Source organism: Crotalus tigris, unplaced genomic scaffold, assembly GCF_016545835.1.
Source record: "Crotalus tigris isolate CLP2741 ecotype Arizona unplaced genomic scaffold, ASM1654583v1 scf7180000017725.2566008, whole genome shotgun sequence".
Taxonomy (NCBI): Eukaryota; Metazoa; Chordata; class Lepidosauria; order Squamata; family Viperidae; genus Crotalus; species Crotalus tigris.
This window is the reverse complement of record NW_024096593.1, coordinates 621,514-644,867: the sequence shown is the minus strand read 5'-3', so window position 1 is coordinate 644,867 and position 23,354 is coordinate 621,514. Positions and strand designations below refer to the sequence as shown.

The following is a 23,354-nucleotide window of genomic DNA, read 5'->3' as shown; positions in this document are numbered from 1 at the left end:
CTTCATTTATATGATTGTTTGATAAAACATTCCTTTAAAAAGTTATATATTCAAGAAATGGAGGAACTTGTTTTGAGTTTTTTAAAAAAGTCCTTTGGACTGTGCAGTAGGAAAAACTTCTCATTCCCTGAAACACTTGAAAGCACTTTTATGGAATTAAAGCCAAAGCAATGCACCACTTCTTACTTTTGCAATTTGAAATGTGTCAAGTAGTGTTGATTATATTGACTACTAGGCTAACAAAGGTCTGCTCAGTTGTAATTATTGTCATACGCAGGTCTCAGCATTTGAAAACAGCATTGCAGAATGAACCCTCTCTTGTTGCCAAATGCTAGCTTACATCAATATCACACAAAGCTCAACAATAGTAACATAGCACTTAGTATGATTGAATGATAAATTAACATTCTTCATGGTAGACCTGTCTTGGTATTTGAATAGTAGCTTTTTAATCCCATGAATAATGTCTTGATCTTTGATAATTTTGGAGTTTGCGGTGGTAATAGAAATGAACATTGTGCAATACAATATAGAGCTATATTAACATTTTCAAGATTTTTTCCAATTCTGTTGAACTGCAGGGACCAGTCTAGGAAGTCACCAGGAGTCAACACTGACTCGAAAGCTCACAATAAAAGGAAAAGAAAATATAGCAGTTTCCCAGTTTCTTAGAAATAGCTTCTAGAATCACTGATATTGGATCTAGAATTAAGAGGAATTAAATGGTTCAACAAAATATTTAATTGTCAGTAAGTCAGACATGAATGGCATTGGCAGAAGAAATTATGATACTGTAACTAAACCTTTGTCCATACATGCAGTTTCTTCCAGTGAATTATAATTAAACGTGGAAGTTTCAAACAATTTAGATTGGCTTCTGGCTTACTCTTTGGAAAAGAAATACTGTATTACATTATTAGAAAAATAATGAGAAATTAGAGTTAGTGAATTTTGCATTCCATTTAAGCCTGCTATAAATGCAATACAAGTTTGGGAATTAGGCATAGGCAAAATCTGCAGTATGGCATCATCCAAAACTAATCTTAATGAAAAAGCACCTAGTTGTTTACTAGATACATGTTAATTCTGAATATCCAAAAGTAGATTTTCTGCACTTATATCAATGTCAAGCACTGGGGAAATCAGGAGATTCAGGCAGTTCAAATGAGTAGAAAGATTTATTGAAAGCTTAAGCTCCCTACAAGAATCTGAACTATTAACAGTCAAGAGAAATTAGCGGGAGTTAAGAAAGGAATTGGTTCTCTTGTGAGCGTGCAAGGACTCATGATTGATGATGTGTTTGACCCCTTCCTTGAGCTCATCTCCTACAATGGAAATCTAAATACCAAAACAAGCTGCATATGGATTCAACACCTCAGGCACATTTTCATTCTCTGAAAGCTAAAAATTAACATCTATTTCATTAAAAATCAATATAATAAATAAGCATGTGGTTGCTGTATGATACTTACATGTAAAATACTATTTCTCATATTGATGCAAATCTGCTGTATTTTAAGACATGAATTTATTTGTGCTTTATTCAATAGTAGCTTTTAATAACTATGCTTATTTCACGGTCAACAGATTAGATCAACTAGTTTGGAATTCTACAAATTTGAGGGAAGTTAAAAACTGTTCCTCATGGTCACAAATTTGGAAATTACTGCTCTAAAGTTATACTTTGTCTCATCAATATTACTAGAATCCATATGCAAAAGTTTGCAGAAAGTCAATCTCCAAATATATTTAATATCATAAATGCACCAAATGTTATTAAGAAAATAATTGAAAGCATGGTATTATTTTCTTTCCTGTTAACTGTCGATTCTAAATATTCTATTGTTACTATCTCCTTGCCATACATGAATCCTAAAGGACTACGTTATAGAGATTGTAAACTGTCCTCCAAGATGAAAAAGATTTCAGCATTTTTGAATTTTATTTCTTTGATTTAAGAAATTTCTTTGAAATTAACTTGTTCTTACTGTCCTAAAGAAATCTATATTGAACCAACCCTGGTGAAGTTGCAATTCAGAAATCAGTTAAAGAAAAGTAACACTAATGATCTTTTAAGCTAAAGGAGATTCTAAGGAGGGAAGTACAGTATATTCCATTATCTCTTTGGGGATTAGAACAGGGGTCTGCAACCTTAAACACTCAAAGAGCCACTTGGACCCATTTCCCAGAGAAAAGAAAACACTGGGAGCCGCAAAACTTGTGCATGCATGCGCGCACACACACAAGGAGTGGGGAGCTTGATTGAAGAATTTAATTAAAAAGAAATAGAAGCGGCTGTGTATGAGTTCTCTCTCTCTCTCTCTCTCTTCTCCCTCTATCTCTTTCCTCTCTCTTTCTCTTTACTTTCCCGCTCTTTCTCTCCTCTCTCTTTCTCTCTTTCTCTTTCCTCTCTCTTTCTCTCTCTCTCACTCTTTCCTCTCTCCCTCTCTCTTTTTCCTCTCTCCCTCCCTCTCTCTCTTTGTCTTTCTCCCTCTCTCTCTCTTTCCTTTCTCTCTCTCCCTCTTCCCTTTTTCTCTCTCTCTCTCCCCCCCCCCCGATCTTCTGCTCACCTGGCAAGATAGCATCAGGCTGTTCTCCAAGAAGCTGACACACATTATTGGGCTGACTTTCTCTTGCCCTTCCTGCTTCCTGCAGAGACATAGCAAAGGGAGGAGCCCTGCCCAATAAGCTTGTCAGCTCGTTGGACAACTGCGTGAGGCCACTCTTTTTTACACACAGAGAGAAAGAGAGGGAGAGAGAGAGAGAGAGAGAGAGAGAGAGAGGAAGCACAAGCGCCTCTCTCGTGTCTCTCTCTCTGCAAATGGCAGAGGAGGCTGGGAGCCTCAGGAGAAGCCTCAAAGAGCCACATGCGGCTCCAGAGCCGTGGCTTGCCGACCCACGGATTAGAATAAGAAACAGATATGATAGATAATCTGTCCCACATTCTGCTGGAAGACTGCAATGATTTATTTGTTTACTGAAATTTCTATGCTGCTCAATTTTGGTAGGCTCTGACTAGCTTATAAAATTTATTTATTCATCATGTTTATCTGACCACCCATCTCACAGGAGTATCTGCCTGGCATACAACAGTTAGTTAATTAAAAGAAAATCCAATAAATATATAAAAAACAATCATCATTAAAAACTAAAAAAAATTATTTAAAAAGCACACAAACAGAGAGGATGAAGTTAGCCATAGTAAGGGAGCTATTGCAAGATCTCCCCAATCCCTGCCCCCCCCAGGCTTAAAGGCATAGCCAGATCTTGAAGGACTTGTGAAATGTTATAAAAGATGAAGCTAACCTCATGTCTGGGAGTAGAAATTCAGGCACCATGGAAGAGAAGGCCAGCATCTTTGGACTTGCCAAGTGTAATTGTCCTGATAATCAAATGTTATACCATATTTGAAGAGCAAAGGAAGTTTTATTAAAGTTAAAATATAAACCAAGACCCCCATTCCCAATGGCTCTTTAGTCACAGCATTTTTTACAAGTGTCTATGGAGGTTCTCAATCATCCGAGTCATGGTTATCCCAAAGGTGCTTTTTTTAAAAAAAAATGCTTGGACAAGAATTTTTTTATTAGAGTTTGTATTCAAGTGTTACAAGAATGTGATAGTGATGTTAGTAGAAGAATAACATCTTCTTAGCTTGTTTTATGTCTTTTTATTTATTTATTTATAAAAAGTTTTTTATTTATAATACAGTTAAAACAAAGATGGACATAACGCAACATTCCAGTATAAATATTTCTAACAATTTGTTCCTCTTCATACATATAATTCTTGATCTCTATATATATGTACATATATATTTTTCTATCAATACAATATCTAATTTGTGTCTCTATATACTAGCATACAATTATATATGTTTCTATCTTAACACTAGCTTATAACCCGAACAGTCCTCCTTGATTCACACCAATAATAAAATTTGTCCCAGATTTCAAAATAATCTGACTCTATCTTGTCCTTCATTCCATTGTGAGCCTATCCATATCTGCACACGATAGAACTTTGCATAGAATCTCTTCTCCTGTCGGAATTTCTTTATTCCTCCACTTTTGTGCTACGCCAGTCTAGCAGCCGTGAAGATATGTAGCATCAAATAAAATATCCCTTTATTGTATTTCTGTGTGGTTGTGCCTAATAAGAAGAGTTCTGTTTTAACTCTATCTCTATCATTAATATTTCTTCCAACCATTTTTTTATCTTGTTCCAGAAATCATGGACTTTTGGGCACTCCCACCACATATGGTAATAGGTCCCTTTTGCCAATTTACATTTCCAACATGTGGAAGAAAAATTTGGACCCATTTTAGCTTACATTGTGGGTGGGAGGTGCCATCTATAGAACATTTTATAGAGATTTTCTTTGTAGGAGGTGGCCAAAGTAAGCTTCCTATTTCTTACCCATAATTCTTGCCAGATATGCAGATCAAAGTTGAGAGCAAGATCCCTACTCCACGTTAACATGGTTTCTTTTACCTGTTCCTCATAGATTGCCTGATCTAGCAAAAAATGATATAATTTTTTAATCATTTTGTCCTCGGTTCCTAATAGTATTTTATCCAGCCCTGTTGGCTCTATTTTATCTTTTCAGTATCTTGCCTGTAATTGAAGATATGCCCACCATTCTAATTCTACCCCTTCGTCTTGAAGAATTTTCCTGGATTTCAATTCCCCTTTCTCATCTAGTACATTTTTATATGTTATAATTTTTCCTAATTGTATAAGCTTTGGCTGTATATGCATTTTTAGCGTTGAAATCCAGCAGGGGACGTGTATATAATTTGGTTGCCAAGTTTTAACCCATACGTCAATTAGAGCTCGTCTGATGTAATGCCTTCAAAAATATTTGTGTGTTTTATATTTCTGATCCCATAACATGCCATCCTACCTGCAAATCGTGACCTTCCAGACATAATAGTCTCCTATTCTTCAATAATATCCAATCCCACACCCATAATAATACTATGGCCTAATAATATTTTTCCAGGTTTGGGAGGCCAAATCCACCCCTTTCTTTCACATCCTGCAACAATTTTAATTTAATCCTTGCTTTTTTTCCTTGACAAATAAATTTGTGTATGGTTTTGTTAAAGTTTTGAAAGAATTTCTTATCTAATTTTATGGGTATACATTGGAACAAAAATAAAATTTTAGGTAGGACATTCATTTTGATTACAGCAATTCTACCCATAAAAGAGAGTTGCAAGTTGGTCCAAGTATCTAAATCAATTTTAATCTGTTCCATTAACCTATCATAATTGTCTCTTTTAAGTGCAATACAACTAGCAATTAGTTGTATCCCTAAATATCTTATTTTATTCGTAATCTGAATGCCTATTCTGTCAACTAATTCATTTTTCTTTATTTTAGTCATATTCTTAACGAGCATTTTGGTTTTTTCTTTATTTATCTTTAGGCCTGCTATTTCCCCATATTTACTCAATACTTCCATCAATCTTGTCCCCGATTGTAGTGTCTCTTTGATTATAAAGACAAGATCGTCTGCAAAGGCTTGCATTTTAAAGATTTCTTTCTTAATCTCTAATCCTTTGATCTGTCCATCTTTCCGAATCACTCTGATTAGTACCTCCAGGGATAGTGTAAACAATAATGGCGATAACAGACAACCTTGCCTTGTACCTTTTGAATTTGGAAACTATCGGTTATTTCTCCATTAATTATTACTTTTGCTGCCTGTTTAAAATAAACTGATTTGAACATATTTATAAAATTTTCCCCAAAGTCCATATTCTTCAGCTCTGACTGGATGGTGGGGAATGGAAGGATTTATATGGAAGGGGAATGGAAGGATTCCCCACCATCCTGTCAGAGCTAAAGAAGCTTCTTGGATGAGAAGCGAAACGTCTTCAAAGAAAAAACAATAAAGTCCAGTTACCTCCTGAAAAAGCACATTTTTTACAAGCGAAAGCAAATAAGTAAAAATATCACTTTGGGGGAAGTGAGGACAAAACAATCCCTCAAATTAATGGAAAGACCAGAAGGGAGATTAACAAAGCAAAAGGGCATTTTGAAAGTAGAAGGAATGCTTGTGAAGATATTAGATATCATCTAGATACAATGAGGTTTTTGTATTCTCACTCTGTTACTATAAGTATACTTTTATGCATCCTGAAACTCCTTTCTAAAAATGCCAGGTAACAGTGTTCATATTTGCCTAGATTTTCTGCTAACATTTATTTAGAGGCTCTCAGTTTCCTTTGCCAAAACTGGTTAGTTATGTTATCTATTTATTCAAAACAAAAAGCTGAAACAACTTGATATGCTAAGATAGTAGAATATGAAGCCACATTTATAACTGTCTAGTTTGATATATCTCAATTTTTCTATTAAGATACCAAGAACTATTCAGCTGTGTATTTTTGGGGAATTGAATTTTGAAATACTCCTCGGAGCTCTTGCTTAAGTATCCTTGTGTATGCAACAGCAATTCTTTTCACAATTTCCTGTCCTCTTTGAATCTGAAATTAATGCCAGATTAGTATGCCATCAGAGATACTTGCTTGCAAAAGAGATTCTATGGTTCCATGTTCTATTATTTGCACCAGATTTAACCATGATAAGAAATATTCTCATTGTTTTTAACTAATTTTTTCTGCTTAAAGTATAAATAAGAAAAAGTTGAATTCCATGTATATGAACACTTTAAACAATCCTCTTCTATCTTTCAGGGAGTGATTTATTGTATTAAGTTGGATCTTGCTAAAACTCTGGGATAATTTTAGCACACATTTGTTAAAGCTGTTCAACATGCAGCAGAAAACTCATTGATCTAATATTATCCTATTCAACAGTTGGAATCTAAATAATTTTTCTTTGAATCAAAAAAGAGCCACAGTTCTATTGATGTGCAAACTACTCTGACTATATTTAGATTAAATTAATTCAAGGTTGTGATATTAAATACTTGTAATATAATTTAATATTGATTCTATAGGTTATGATGAATGAAACTATGTATGTTTGTTCTTTGCTTAGATAACAGTTCTTAGCTTGTACTTCAAAATACATGCTTCATATTCCGATAATTTACTTTTACAAGCCAGCAAAATACTAATAATACATAATTACTACTATTACTAATTCATAATAATGCTAGATGGTTGAGGATAAAATTAGAAACTTAGACTTTTAGATCACTAAAATCATTTTTGATACTTTTTGCAATAACTTTACTTGCATTTCCTCTTGAGTTTCTGGACCCATGGACAAAAGTGTTGTCTGTTCCAGGCCTTTGTTTTTCAACTGTATGCCTATGTTATGGAGTCTGTCTTTCAAGTTCTATTTCCTTCAGCAGTGTTAGTACTAATTACTGCTTTGTATATCCATCACTTCCACTTACTTTCCTTAGTTCTCAATCTATGGACTTGAATAGCAATCCTATATCAGTTTTCTCCATTTTTCAACATACTCTTGAACTTGTATGACATTTTTCCCAACTAACTTTTCTTGTCTGTAAAAAGGAGTTGCGGAAGTTTCCTATTTCCATGCAATCTACTTTTTCAGGCCTCTACTGTTTTGTAGATAAGCAGAACGGAGGCAGTGACAGTCTCACTTCATTATTCTTCCTCACATGGACATCTAACTCTGTCAATTTCAATTTATAGCTACTAAGATGGAAAAAGTAAAGTGTTGCAAATTATATGAAAGGCCAGCCTTTTCCAAGCTGGCCAATGGTTAACTTGACTGTACCAAGATCAGATTTGTGGTCATATGTATTTCAGTAGCAAGTCAGCAATTTTCCAATTTAGGATCTGTTTCTACTATTGACCTATAACACTGCACCTAGTCAGTCTGTTTTTTTCTCTTCCTCATTCTAGCTAGAAGGTAATAATACCTGAAATTATGATGGAGTTAAAAAGATACAAAAAGGGATGATGATAACGATGATGATGATGATGATGATGATATACCTCAATTCTTAATCTTACAATGTTTTTGTTATTTGATGTAGCTTTGTTGAAAAGCAGTACAAACTTGAAAGTTGAAAGCAATACACACTAAATATATTAGAAAAAGCTGCATGTTCCCCAATGTATACCTAATTCTTTGTGCTGGAATCTTGTGTTTTAGACTGATATGCTTTATTACACCAAAAAGCAGCAGCTTAAAATAACATAAAGATGAAGTAACCATTAATATAATTTAAAAAGAAATAAATTAAAAAGGATGTGAGTTGAGTACAATAACTGAAGATGATAAATTACATATTTTACAATATGTAAGTTCCAATTAAGTCTAATGGCTTGCGACACAACAGTCAAATTTTAGCCATTTTCTTGGAAACATCAGTGAGTAAAAACCACATTTTTCTATTAGTGCAACATGAATATTTTGCAGTTAGAGAGGTTATTAGTCCTGCTGTCCAATTTCTTCAATGATATATTGGCCAAACCATGAGTATATGAACAACCATCTCAATTTCAATATCCGAACAGATACATTAACTTACTTTCTTATTCTGCTTCTGAAATTGAGATGTTCTTGGAAGAAAGCCTTGTAACATCTCCCTATTAACACCATCAGGGAGAAAGCACCTAGGGATACCAGAGTGAATACCCTTTGCTATGAAGATACAAAAATCTGGAACATATGTTTAGGGGTAGTTAAGTTTGAAACAGAAGAGTTGTTGTTAATTTGTGCTCAGTAGCAATAGTTAAGGGGGTTAAGGATCTAATTTTCTGTAATTATTAATTTGGTGCTTGAGTTTATTTTTAGTTTCTTAGGGTTTTGATTTTTAAGTTAGGACATTTTTATTTTATTTTCTTCCTTGATTTCAATTATTAGAAGCTTCTGAATCTTTTATTACAGCAATAAAAATGCAAAATTCATATAAAATATATTTATGTGTGTATGTAGATTTATCTATCTACTACACACACACACACACACAAAATCTACAGTCCTGTCTTAGGCACAAAACCAGTTAGGTAACTTTAATGCCTATCACTGTCACCAAATCTCAAAAAGAAGGCAGTGGCAAACACTTCCAAATGTTGCCAGAAGGTAAGATTGCTTCAACTTATCTATACAGTCATCAAGAATCAAGCTTGACTTGAAGATATAGCTATATCTAGATAAAGATAGAATTATTTCACTATTAATTGTCATACTTCTATTTGTGACAGATTCACTTAAGTGATTTTTAGCCTTGTAAAGTGTGTCCTGGTAATAGAAATCCTGATTTAAGTAATCAAGAATTGATCTTGCCATTAGGGCCTATTCAGAAGAACTCTATGACTTAAATTACCAATACAAAAAATTACAACTTCAGTTATCTATTAACACATCAATATTTGCCATGATCACTTGATTATACCATATTCTTCTTACACTCTTTACTGAGCAAGTTGCTCAGCTAGCAAATTTAATATCATTTGTTTGCAAGCATGCCTTGCAGAAACTAGCCATTATGAAAAGATTAATTGCTGTGATCCACCATAAATCCCACTAGTATTGAAAACTACAATGCATTCCTTTTATGATACTGGAAAGATTCTTACTGAAAGGAAATTAAGAGTAATAATAAGTATTCTGGAAGTATTTTGAATTATCTAATTTTAAATTCAGTAATTATGGTGTAAATGGGAATGATTTGTTAAGTTGTTTATTCATGTAACATTTTATATATATATTGCAATGCTGAATTTCAAAGTGATTCAAAAAATTGCCAAAGATAAGCACAACAAACTAAATACATAAAAACAAATAGAAAGCACCAACTGAAATCTGGTGTCCATAAGCAATAGTGACAACCCTTACAGATCCAGAGCTTGATAGAATAGCTCCATTTTAATGGCCTTCTAAATACATACAAAGAGAGCACTAAATGAACCATACATATAGAAGTTGTTAAACCATTTTTTTACATGACAAATAAATGGGATGAGCCAGTCCTCTTGAATAAGATGATCTTTAAGATACCCAGGTGCCAAGCCAAAAAGATTGGTTCAGTCGGGTAGAAACTGGTCCCCAATCTTTCCAGCTCCATAGACCTGGAGCAAACAACGGTGGCAGGGGGGATGGTTTCATGCACACAGCCTAATCCCATACATGCCCAAATGGAGCTTTACATGCTCACCCGGCACTTGTGCAGCCCAGTATCCAATGGGTGAACATGTGGTAGCAGTCTGTGGACTGCGAGATGGGGATCCCTGAGTTAGAATGTTACTTTAAATTGTATTTGGAAATGTATTGGCACTGAGTGCATTACCTGTAAAATTAATGTTACATGTTACATGATTGTAATTGTTTTGACTGCCAGAAAGAGGGCTACTGCAATTAGTACCAAATGAAGTTTCTGTTTTTGAAATTGAGTCTTGAAAAAAATACCTATATAACATACATTGCAGTTTGTTCTTAAAGAGATTAAAAGATTAAAAGCTAGTGTAAACACACAAACACAAATATTTTGATTAAAGTTTCTCAGGTCCTCATTGTCTACTGACATGCTAGAACTAATTCTTGAAGCCCACAAAACTAGCCTATCTTGCAGCAAAATGGATAGCACATCAACAGAAACTCCAACTCTGTAAAGCTTAACTTCAAATACAGGCAGTCTGTCATCTGTAGCTTATGTTCCCTGGTTACCGCCAAAGTGTCCATGATATCATTGCTACCCTTACTTCCCTGTCCTGGAATCATGGCTCAGAACACCTTAAAACCTGACAGAACATATTTCATACAGAATAATTTTATTTTCCTAACAAAGTTTCAACACAAGTCCATTTGTTTATCCAGAACTAAGTTATGGATGTTCTTTTCATAAATAGATCTGGGATAACCAATGGCAGTCTGAGTCCAAGATAATCCATCTCCATGACCGTTGACCAAGAAAAGGAAACCAGCACAAATTGCTGTTTTTTTTTTCCTCTTTAAATGGCCAATCACTGCCTCTTCCTTTTGGAAACTAGACATCATTGGGTAGGGATGGGAATTTAAGAAATGTTATGTATTATCACGTACGTTGTTGTTTTCCAGTGGTTCCTACATGGTTCTATTACTTTTAGCATATTATCCAAATATGTTATTAATAAAAAATGATAATTTAGTCAAAATATAGGTGGAGCATATGGTTTCCTATAAAGTATATTCTTTGAAGATAAAATAATTGAATCTACTTCTACTTCTTTATTCTTTCATATTTTTACTGCTTTCTCCCTTTGCAATAAAACTACATCTTACTTAACAGTCTGCAGGTGATAACTGAAATCTCATGAAGATTCCCCAGTGAGGAGTGTCTGAACTGTAAAATAATTTCCAAAACTTGCGATTTTCAAAAGCTCATTAGAGTTTTCCTGAATTGCAGGTTGTCCTTGACTTTCAACCACAATCGAGCCCAAATATTGATTGCTAAGCAAGGCAGTGGTTAAGTGGTTTTGCACCATTTTATGACCTTTTGCCACAGTTATTAAGCAAATCACTGCAATTGTTAAATAAATCATTAAGTGAATCTGGCTTCTTCTGTTGACTTTGTTTATCAGAAGTTATCTAGTAAGGTTACAAATGATGATCACATGACACTGGGACAGTGCAACTGTCATGAATCTCAGCACAAGTGGATGAGGCTAGATTTTGAATGGGAAGTCAACGATACAAGGACATCCAGCAGTTGCAGGATAAGTTAAAATCTGTGTATAGAGTTCACATAGACAAACTAGCGTAAAAACAAATCTTACTCATCCGTTTTAATTCCAGGTGATGCTGAAAACAATGTTACATGTGTAATTTTCCCTGATTTTTTTTCCTATATTGAAAATCATACCCTTATCTGTTACCTCCAATTCATGACATTTCAGATTTATTTTACTCCTTTAGTATGAGTTATTTCTTTTTGAATTACAAATGCAATTTTAATTTGGTAAATAATACCAATGGGAGATTTTGGATATTTCTTTTTCCTTTTGAAGAATAGCCCTAACATGTGGTTTTAAAAAGAATGATGGTCAAGTCCCCAAACAGAATTATGTAGCATAGAGTTGCAATCCTGCATGGCCATTTTGATGTTGGAATACCAAAGTATTGCTTTTCTCTCCTATTAAATGGTCTCTTATTTGTTCCTAACTTCCCCTGTTTAACAGCAGACAAACCCAGGGAGCACTGAATGAATCGGATGATCCTGAGACAGGCTGTGTAACTGATAACAAACCAACTTCTCGTCACTTCTATCCTGTCGCCTTGCTGCTTGTCAGCTCTCACTTGCTGGTTGTCTGGCTTATTTTAAGTCTTGCTTTACTATTAGCAAAATATCAGTAAAGTTCACTTCTGTTTGTTGCTTTTTTAAGGAACAAGAACACTTTAAAATTACACATTGTACTATACTGTACATTCTTGGACCCTCAGATTAGTTCTTAAGAAGCCAATGTCTTGAACTGCATACATTCTCTTTTTCTTCCCAGGAATCAAGAAAGCATATTATGCTCAACTGATTTAATCTACCGCCTAGCTCTAGCAAATTTTTTCACATTTCATTAATTATAAGACAGCCAATGTACATAAGGGTTTCTTGATCAGATTTGATCTAATCATAAAATATGATTCACCCCCTTCTAATCAAATTCCTATTTAGGGGATTATCAGCACTTTATTTTAATTCAGGACAAATTTGCAGGAATAGTTATTTTTCCCAGCATAATATTTGTACTCAGGTGTGAAAATTGCCAAATTCTACTTTACTAGATAGAATCATTCCCTTTAACAATGCTATCTTTGCAGTTTTCATGCCAGGAGTCACATAAAACAATTGGTTCCTTGTATGAAAATGTAATGATAAAACTACCAACATGATTATATATTTTTTCTGTGGTGATTGATCAAAAGATGTAAGAAGATAGAGGAAAGTATTTACACACTGACATTTAGAATTAAGTTGAGTGTTCTGGGCAAAGTCAAAAGATTAATTTTCAGTGTGCTATTTTCATTATTACTTGCCAGTAGAGTCCTTCTGTTTTAACAAATAATTTTAGTATTTCTTTTAATTATTTGTTGCATAATTAACTTTTTTTTGTAAAGCCATTTATGGCATACAATAACTTTCATTGTGTAACATAATTAACCTGTTTGTAATTGTTGTTTTTGCTGCCTTTCCTTTACAAACTTTGTCTATATTGTTTTAAACGAAGTTTTCTTTGCATTTTGATGCACTCTGTTGGCTCTTGTGAATTTTGTACTATGTATGAATCAGCATTCCTTTCTTTGTAGAACAGAAAGTTGATTTGGGCTCCAAGAAAGCCATTTTTTTCTTTCATCATAAAGTTAAAAATGAGACAAAGGTGGACATTTCCTTTGCAAATTTATAGGGCCAGATTTAATAAAAAAATGCCTTACTCATGGAACCTGCACACTTACAGCTAAATGTAAACTTTAACATGTATGAATGAGCAAAGGGAAACCAATCTGAAAAAAGAAATTTTAAAGTAAATATATTTCTAATGCTAGAGTAAAATATATCTATAATATCTAATCAAGCCACAGTGAGAAGAAATATATTTCAAAATCCCATAACCTACTTTTGAGGGCAATAACTCTGTTGGCCTGGCCTTGGATCTAATTCTGTAAGATGTATCATCACTTGTGGAAAATATATTGTAGATTTATCTTTGTTATTTTTACTTCAATTGTTGCATAAACTCTGCTATGTACAAAATAAAACATATTTATTTATTATTTGTTTCACGAAGTTGTCTTTTCCCCCCCTCTGTACTAGACAAGGATGCCGCATAGAAAATGTCCTGAAGAATATCAAATGCAGAAAGTATGCTTTCAACATGATTCAGCTGATGGCTTTCCCCAAATACTACCGACCACCAGAGGGAACATATGGAAAAGCTGACACCTAATCTCTTAGACAAAAATACACTTTCAAAAGTTTGTAAGATTACACAACTCCATTCATTAGTTAACACGCATTGCTTTGTGTGTTTTATAGATTGGAAGTATGCCTTTAAGCAAACATACCTAGGACTTGTTTTATCAAACTGTACCATCAGTCAAAAGAAACTTCAGTATATATGGTAAAGGAACATCCAGGCATTGAGCTGTCTGTTTAATAAATACAAAATTTTCATAAAATGCAATGTATATCATAGGTTCACTAGAGTTAAAGGTTGATCCTCAGTCCAATAGAAAGGTAAATCATAAGTCTGGACTTAAAATCTAGCTCTTGATATTGCTTGCTGGAAGTAAGAGCAAAGTCAAGTTGCTACTTCGCTTTATATATAAAATTCATAATAGAATTTAAAGAAAAACAATCTTTTATTACTTTACCTTATTAAATATGTGAAGATATTGTCACATTTTCTGGGTTATTTTTGCAGTTCCATCTATATTTACTTCCAGCTTCTTCTTTTAAGTTCATATGTTCTACCAAAAGTGGAAGCTTTCATTTATGTTGGTGGCATGTTGTCATCCCCTGGAAGCAGAACTTGTGTTTAAGTAAAAGAGCATTAAGGACATAACAAGGGTGACCACTAGAAACTATTGTTTGAAAATACTGAAAGCATAAAGAGAAATACTGTAAAGAGCCTTTATTGGTAGCTTAAAAGAATGTTTACATCTGAATAAAAGTTAAAGGATTTCAGTAATTTTGAAACTGTTAGAATTAAATACTGATCAGAATGAAGGATTAATTTGTTGATTTTTTGATTAGTCTATTGTCATTCATGCAAGATTAATTTTTATTTTTACATGTTAAAAGGTAATATTTATTTAGAAATTAATTTGTGAATGTTAATACAGAATTGGAAAAAGTGCCTTTTGTGTAAAATACAAGGTTAGTGTAAGTTTTACATTAGACTCATAGCTGCTGCAAATGAAATCATTTATACAAATGGTGCTCTTTAAGAAATTTAGAATGATTTCATGTTCATTATGAAACAGTGACATCTGGCAATAGAAAATTTGGCAAGGAAATTGAAGTATATCCAGTTCATTTAGAATGACTTTGTCCAGCCAAAAATTCTATTATGTACAAGCAGCTAAATGATACTTCTTGGGATTGTCCAACTGTTGTACAAAATGAAAATTACTAATTTTTGTAGGAATAATAACCCAAAATTCAATCAAAAGTTGTGAAGTATCAAATTCCAGGCTGATTTCCTTCTTTTTTATCTCTTTTTTAACCACAGAGATAAAATCTCTATGTATAGTATGTCAGAACCCTATTTTTAAGCTATATTTAAAAATGCTTTAGGAGCCTGTGAATCCCTACCTTTGCAGGAAGCTTGCATGATGCTTTAGGAATCAAAATTGTTTTGAGATATAAGAAATTGGCTCCTCATTCTTTATAGTGCCAAAAGTATAGTATTAAAATGCCATCAGGCACCTCATTCTGGATAATACTGAGAGAACAGTGAAGTAAGTTTCCTATTCTTTGCTTGCTTTAAATGGGAATAAATAATTGAGGGCATAGTCAGTTTTTTTATTAAGGCAGTACATTCCTGAAACACAGATCCTGCAGCAAAAGCATGTATACAGATGACACTTGAATACGAGGTATCAGTAAACATTTGCATATAATGTAATGATTTTGGAAGAACTCATAAATGAAAAAATTGGCATTATCTATCCCATCAGAATTGTAGTAATATAGCAATACATATAATAATAACAAAATGCATTTCTTGCTCAAATAAACAATTTGGGGATATGTTTCTTTCATAAAAATGTGAACAGTGTCATCTTCCAAGTACTGTAATCTTTCTATACACGTAGGCTGAAGGGAGCAAAGGCTATTCAGGATTGCCACTGTTTAATACCTCTGCTGGGCAGGTCCTGAAGAACTAACCACTGGGATGTGGCTTTTCCCACTTCAGATTTATAGCACTGAAACAATGCACTAAATACTCCAACAGTTTTTCTTAAGATCTTTATATACAACTCATTTTCAAGCAATTGCTACTATAAGTGATGTTTCAAGTCTCTTACTTAAGAAAGTATCTTATTTAAAGAAAGATGACAACTTAACTTGTAGAAAGATAAAATATTTTAAGAATTTATTCTCTAGTCCCAGGTTTTATGGCAGATGAGAAAAAATTCTATCATAGGTGGGATTAGCTGATATACAAAACTATCAGTATAATGCAGTTTAAATTATAGTCCCATGAAAAATGTTAACTGAATTAGTACATATAATTGGCATATTTTATATACATATTTTATATATGTAATGTATATACATACACATGTAGCATTTATCCAAATACTCAGAGATTAATACAAAACAGATATAAAAAGTTAATATGGTGACCATATCTAAAACTTTCCCCTTTGTATGTGTACGCACAAGAGAGATAGGGCATCAGTTGTATGATAGCAGCTGCTGTCTTGATCTTTTTCTTTTCACCCACTTCTGCAAACATCCCTGACAATAATCTCTATTTTTAATACATTTTAAATGGTAGTACAACACACCAGTCTAGGCTCATTGTTTTAGAGCATTACACTGTTTAGAAGAATCCTTTTTCCTCTCTTTACTTTGTGGCATTTTCTTTCTTATTTTTGGAGCCATATGAGGTGCCAGTCATTTTCTGATGCCAAATCCCCCCCCCCAAAAAAAACCATATTAGGTCTTTTTTGGGAGCAATCATTGACCATGTAAAATTTTTAAAAGAGAATTAATTATAACCATTGAAAAATAAAATATAAGCTGCGATGTATGATTCAGTGTCATAGGAAAAGGATTATTTATAACTGTAATCCCACCTAAATTCCAAGTCTCCACAGGTACAATTATATTTGTATGTACTGCATCAAAACTGTTTTTGAAAGTGGATTTTCAAAAGCAGTTTGTGTTATCAGATAGCAAGAGAAGTATGTGAGAAATAGAGAAATGTTTTCTCAGAGCAAAAGTTTAAACAAAATTTATTAGCACATTAATAACCTTCAAGCATGGTCAGAAACTTTATTTGACTATGGTTTAGTATATAGTTTCAAAATTATTACTATTGCATATGTGCTGTTCACGTGAAGAAATGTGAAGCAGCAATGATTAATTTTGCCGTTAAAACATTCATCATTTTTATTAAGTATGTGGAAATGTTTAAATTGTGGAACAACCTGGAAATATTTTTGGAAGCCTGCTTGGTTTTTATTAAAATGGGCCATAGTTTATAAATATTTTGCTTTTATGCATGTCATCTGGTTTTTTTTAAATCATTTTGCCTATTATTTTAGAAACTGTAAGAATTCATGTGTGTAAGCCATATCCATTGTACATTACGTGTGCATGTATTTTTATTTAAATAAAACTCATATTTTCATATTATTGCCTGAGTTTGAATTGTTTCCACTGCCATAAAACAAGCATCATAATGTAAGTGCTTAAAAAGAAATGTGACAATTAAAGCAATATATATGTATATAATTTATTTACCTTACTGAAGTAATTTAGATAACCAACCGTACAACAGTGACACTAGGTGGCATACAATGATTAAAACCAACAATAAATCACAGCACCCAAGGTAAATAATACATCCCAGTCATAAAACCATAACAACACCAGAGCTTGCCAAACCTTTTGGCCAAAACGCACGCAGAAACCTTACAAAAAGCTAACCGGGTCATTGCCATTCAGATTTCTGATAGGATGCTATTCCACAAGGCAAGCACTATCACAGAGAAGATATGGCTCCTGAGTCCAATAAGATGGCATTGTTTAATAAAGGGGACTGGAACATGCTGTTGTTTCTACATCTGGTAGTGTGAGCAGAAATAAAGGCAGCAAGTCAGTACTCCAAAAAGTCTGGCCTTAAGGGTTTATAGATTCAACCAGCAGCACCTTAAATTGCTCCCAGAAGTTCTTAGGAGCCACTGCAGCTCAAAGAGCAATGATATTGTGTAAGCGTAGTGAGAGATGCCAAAAAATTCCTACACTCCATTCTGGACTAGATGCAGCTTCCAAATGCTCTTCAAGAACAGCCCCATGTGGAGTATGTTACAGTAATCCAAATAGGTGATTGCATGAATCATTCAGAAATGGGCACAGCTAGTGCATAACCTGAACCTGAGCAAAGGATTGTAGTGCTTTAATATGTCAATGGAAGCTGCTTTGAGAACTGTAAGAGTATAGCAAGAGAGATAAGTATATATTGCTTTTTTGCTGTTTCAGCATTCCCCAGTGATAATGGTATGTCAGCAGACCAATGTGTTTATACACTGCCCAGAGTCACTCAGTGAGTGAGCTTGACAGTTTCTAAATTATTTGTGTGTGTGTGTGTGAAAGAAAGAGAAAGAGACTGTCACCATAGTTGTGAATTACACACATTTAGGAAACCACAAACTTCAAACAGTCTTCAAAATAGATTTTATATTGTTGGAGATTTTATATATTTATAAGATCTATATAGCTCTTCACCCAGGCCATAGTGAAAGACAATGAGACTCTTCACTTCATTCCATCAGTTCTTTCACACTTGCCATATTTTTATTGATTTTATTGTGATTTCTTTGTTTGATCTTTGTGAATCAGTGTCATGGAGAGTAAGGTGGCATACAAGTTTAATCAATTATTAATATTAAAGCTCATAAAGGCAGAGCTCACTGTTTTATGTGTATTTCTTAGCCATTCTTGCAATTGCTATGACAAAAGGAAAACTCTTTCAAAAACTGTTGAGCTTCTTCTCAGTCTTTCTGCTCTTGGGAGTTTTTCTTATATATTTTTTTTCTTGTTATACAAACAATTTGTAAACATATATAAACATAATTCACTGACAAGACAAACGAAGCTAAAATGTGTCCTACCCACGATCCAAATTCTTCATTAGAAGCTGAGATATTGTAGTTAATAGTTACAGCAAAATACAGGCTTGTTCTGAAAGCATTCTGATTACAGTTCAAAAATAAGTAGCTATTTTATAGATAACTGGGTTTTGGTAGCCATATTCATTTAAATCAGTGGGAATTATCTGCAGGATCAGACTTAGACATCAACATTCAGGCATTTAGGGGGTGATGTACAATGCAGGCATAAATGATTCATAACAAGGGAGGCAAGAGCGCAAGTGATAAAACACACACCACAATGTTGGGATGCAAACACTGATGTCTATCTGCTGAATAGCATGGCTTCAAGATAAAAGCCTATTCCCACAGACCTTCATGCAAGCAATAATACACAGAATTCCAGCTCAGGTAAAAACCCAAACTTTCCATCTGCAGATATCCAAGTCTTTCATGGACTGTGTGGCCTGGGAATTATAAAATAGTGGGGATTAGGATGAAGAAATCTAGTGTACACTGCTTAGTCATTTTGAACTGGCCAGAGTTGGATTGCTTATAAGTTTAATAATAAATAAGTAAATAAAAATAATTTGCCTAGAAGAGAGAATTTTGCAACCAATGTTTATCTGCACAATTTGTTATTTAACATGTGTATGTGGAATCAAGAGTTGGTTAATATACAACGCTAATAATAAATAAAAATAAATTTGCTATTTAGCATACTCATGAGCAATCAACAATGCCACGTCTGAAGCGTACACATGCATTTGGTTAAAATAATAACTTCTATAAATCATGTTCCTGGAGGAACATTGTCCATGGGGTCGCGATGGGTCGGACACAACTTCGCAATTAACAACAACAAATAAATCATAACTTCCATTAATTTGTATATAGCCACATTTGGAAAGGACTGACAAATAAATATATTACAAATCTTTGAACAACAGGAAAAAAGCCATTTGATCAAATTCTGGGTTTTCTTAATAATTGTTATTTAGACTTAAAACTACAAAGATAAAAAGCTAACACAAAATAAGGAAAATATATATTAAAAAATAAAAGTCCAGAGAAAAAGAAAAAATGTAAAAAGAAAAGAAAAAAGATACACCAAGAAATTACTTCCCCGTTCCTCAAGGCAAGTAGAATTTCAATAAATAGAATGTCAAAGCAAGAACATTCTTTGACATAGAAATTCTCATCAATTTCTCTAATATTTCAACAAAAGATTTCTTCCCATATCTCATCTCTTCTCTATAAGCAAATCATTGTATCATCATCCAATCCTAGTAGTAAAAAACCATTAAGAATTATCAGAAATATCAGCATATATATTACCAGTTTGCTTTTAACTCTATAACATACTGAGAATTAAAGGAGAATCACCTGCTCTGAGGTTCTTGATATCTAAAAAGTTAAAAAGCAACTTCAATAAGTAATTAAGAAAGGATGTGGGTGAATCCATGTCTATTTGAGGGTTTCAAACTGCAACTTGGGCAAAGCTGATTTTTTACTGGCTCCAGGAGCAATAAAACCTCCAGAAACTGCTATTTTACAATTAAGAGCCTCTGTATGGAGGTATTTAGGTAATCCTAGGTCCTTATTCAGAGAGGTACCTCAAGGTGGTTTTACTAGCCCTTCATTCCACTGCAGTCTTTGGATCTATTGAAAGTGGAGCTGTCTTCAGTCTGCCATTGCTTGCCCCAAAATTTTCTGTGTGATCATGTTTTGGATGCACAGCAACATATATTCCCTGTTAAATTTTCCATGCTTTGGTCTGGAATCAAATTCTTTGGTAACTAACACATATATTCAGTTACCTGGTAAGATTGGAATATAGTTAGCTACCACTAGTTTAACGTGCAATGACAAAAAAGATATAGCACTCAGCAAGCCATCATCATTATTCCTTGAAATACCCAGGCTACTAATGTTCTGATATGTATCACTTGTGTAGTTGAGAGCTGCATCAATAGCATTAACTGTATCTATGTTTATAATGTGCAAGCCATTTCTCCTTCCACTGAGTACTGATGTATGGTGCTTGACAAGAAGATATGAAATATCTTCCCTTTAATATTCATAAAGTGCATGCGCCTATAAGAAGTATTGAGGGGAAAGCTAATGAAGTTAAACTTAGATCAGAGACTCTCCAGTGATGTTCCTTCCTTCCTTCTGTATCAGTTCTTCTATGCAGACACAGAAATACACAAAAGAAAAATAAAAGCTATTTCAAACTATTGTTCAAAATTACATTCAAAATTATTTTAATTTCTTGTGGCACATGATACTGTAAGAGCTAATGTTTTAGCTTCATGCAAAGTATGTCTGGTTTTTTAATCTGAATTCCAGCTGTAGTAATCATCTAAATAAAGAAAAAATACAGAGAGTGGTTTTAAAAAAGACACGAAACACCAATTTGCATTTATACATTCATGGGTATGTTAATGGACACCAACAGGGAGTAAAAACTGCCCCACTTTCTAGAAATCAACAGGGAAGCGCTCTATGTGCAGCAGAGTCTCACTTTGCATTAAACTGAAGTTATGTCAATTTTACCAGCATGTAGACCGGTACTGGGGCTCTTAAGCTGTCTGCTCTTAACTCTGTGGAATTTTGTCACTGTGCTCCTGAGGCTTATTTTTAACAGTTAATTTGTTTGGACACCATTAAATAGAACATTTCTTCTGAATTCTACAATAATAAGGGATTAAACTGTCTATCAAGCTCTTCAACAGCAAAGCCTAGACAATAATTTCAGGTCTCGGTGTAAATTAAACATTGACATCAGCAAAATGCACAGAGAACCACACCTTGGAATCGTTATAGTCAACTCTGCAATGCACCTCACTGATTTATTATGAAAAAGGAATCTCTAAATTGTCATTATTTCAGAATTCTTCAGTTTCTATGAAAAAACTATTTTCCTCCAGAATTTGAGGGGCAAAAAATTGGTTTTGTTCTATCTTTTGGTGTTTGCTTTTCTGTTTTAAGAATCCAGTCTTGATAATACAGAGTTATCCGAATCAGTCCTGAAAGCAATTCTTTAACAAATATAGATTTCTACTTTTAGATAAATAAGCATTGGCAAATTTTTGACAGAATAGTTATTTAAATTATACTTTATCTGAGTAAAAATAAAGAAAAGCATTTTTCTCAGTGCCTGAAAAAAATCATTTTTTTTTCATTTCTATTCTAGATTGTATAATTTAGGTTTGAGGATTTTAAATGCCTCTAAATTCATTGAACAACATTCATGTTCTGGGTGGGGCCCAGCTAGGCAAACCCCAGGCGTGACCCACAGAGCCTCCTGCATATGAAGGAGCTGCACCCTCTCAATACTAAGAAGTGGCTTCTTACACAACCTCTTGACCTGTCTCCAGCATCCCTCCCAAAAAGGTTTAATTAAGGTCTGTTGATTGAGGCCAAGTAAGGTACATTGGAAGAGGCTATCTAAATTCCTTCTTTCCTTCCTTTTTTCCATTCGAGCATCAAAATTCCTCTCTATTTAAAAAGTTATATTTTAAATTTCAAAATATTGATTGGAATTACCAATTGTCAGTGACTAGCAAGTTTATATCTGTGATTATATATATAAATATATAAAAAACACTTTAATGCAGCTGTTATTGCATTAGGCTAGAGTCTATGAAGCTGAATTCTAGTTCCACCCGAGGCACAAAGCTGAGTGATCTTGATCCAATTGTAAGAAGAACGAATAGACAAGAAAAAAATGTTACATAGAAAAATGCAGGAGACTTGACCATTAAGTGTCATAGTATTATATTAATTTCTGTACTTCACTATTACATGTATTTGTAATACATGTTACTTACATATGACACACAAATTTATACTTTGCTTGGGAAGAATTGCTCCCAAACAATTTTTATTCATATAGTATGACAGAATTTAAAGAGGACATTGGTCAGTACTGATATTTTAAAGTTTTTATTTATCATCTGTACTTTATATTAATATGCAGAAAGTCATGTAGCTGCTTAATGTTCTTAAACCCAAAATAATTTACTTGTTTTTATCATCTATAAGGATTAAAACTATCCCTTAAATTCACTATTTTCAAATGGAAAGAAAATAAAAAGGGTTTCTTTCTCTTTCTCTTTCTTTCTTTCTTTCTTTCTTTCTTTCTTTCTTTCTTTCTTCCTTTCTTTCTTCCTTCCTTTCCTTTCTTTTCTTTTTCTTTTTCTTTTTCTTTGGCAAAGCAAAGCTTTATGAAACAATTGTATCCTGTAATGCCTGAGTGAAAAACAATGGTGTAGGATGGGAGACTAGGAAGACATACTGATTTGTAGGCAATGATTAAACAAGTTTTTCTGTGTAGGTATGATGAGAAACTGTGGGAGAAAAAGTGCAGAATCTGGAGGTGGGCTCAAAAGAGGAATCAGTCTAGAGCAGTGGCCCCCAACCTTTTGGACACCAGGGACCAGTTCTGTGGAGAGAGGTTTTTCTGCAGACCGGAGAAGGTGTGGTTTCACATGCTGCCTGCATCCAGCAGAGGGGCTTCGCTTGTTTGGGCAGCCCAGTTTCTGATGTGCAGCAGCCTAATGCCTGTCCACAGACTGGGGCATGGGGACCCCTAG

General features: G+C 33.8%; 1 protein-coding gene across 11 annotated transcripts in view; it reads left to right on the top strand.

Annotated features, from left to right (window-relative positions):
• INPP4B (inositol polyphosphate-4-phosphatase type II B) overlaps positions 1–17,294 on the top strand; it is a 291,651-nt gene extending 274,357 nt beyond the window's left edge. For 8 of the 11 annotated variants that reach the window (XM_039338936.1, XM_039338945.1, XM_039338938.1 and 5 more), the window contains one exon: positions 12,114–13,730. In XM_039338936.1, the coding sequence (XP_039194870.1) occupies positions 12,114–12,288 (175 nt within the window). In that variant the 3' untranslated portion in view covers positions 12,289–13,730. The other 3 variants (XM_039338942.1, XM_039338941.1, XM_039338939.1) reach the window with 2 other exon arrangements.
• The last annotated feature ends 6,060 nt before the right edge of the window (positions 17,295–23,354 follow it).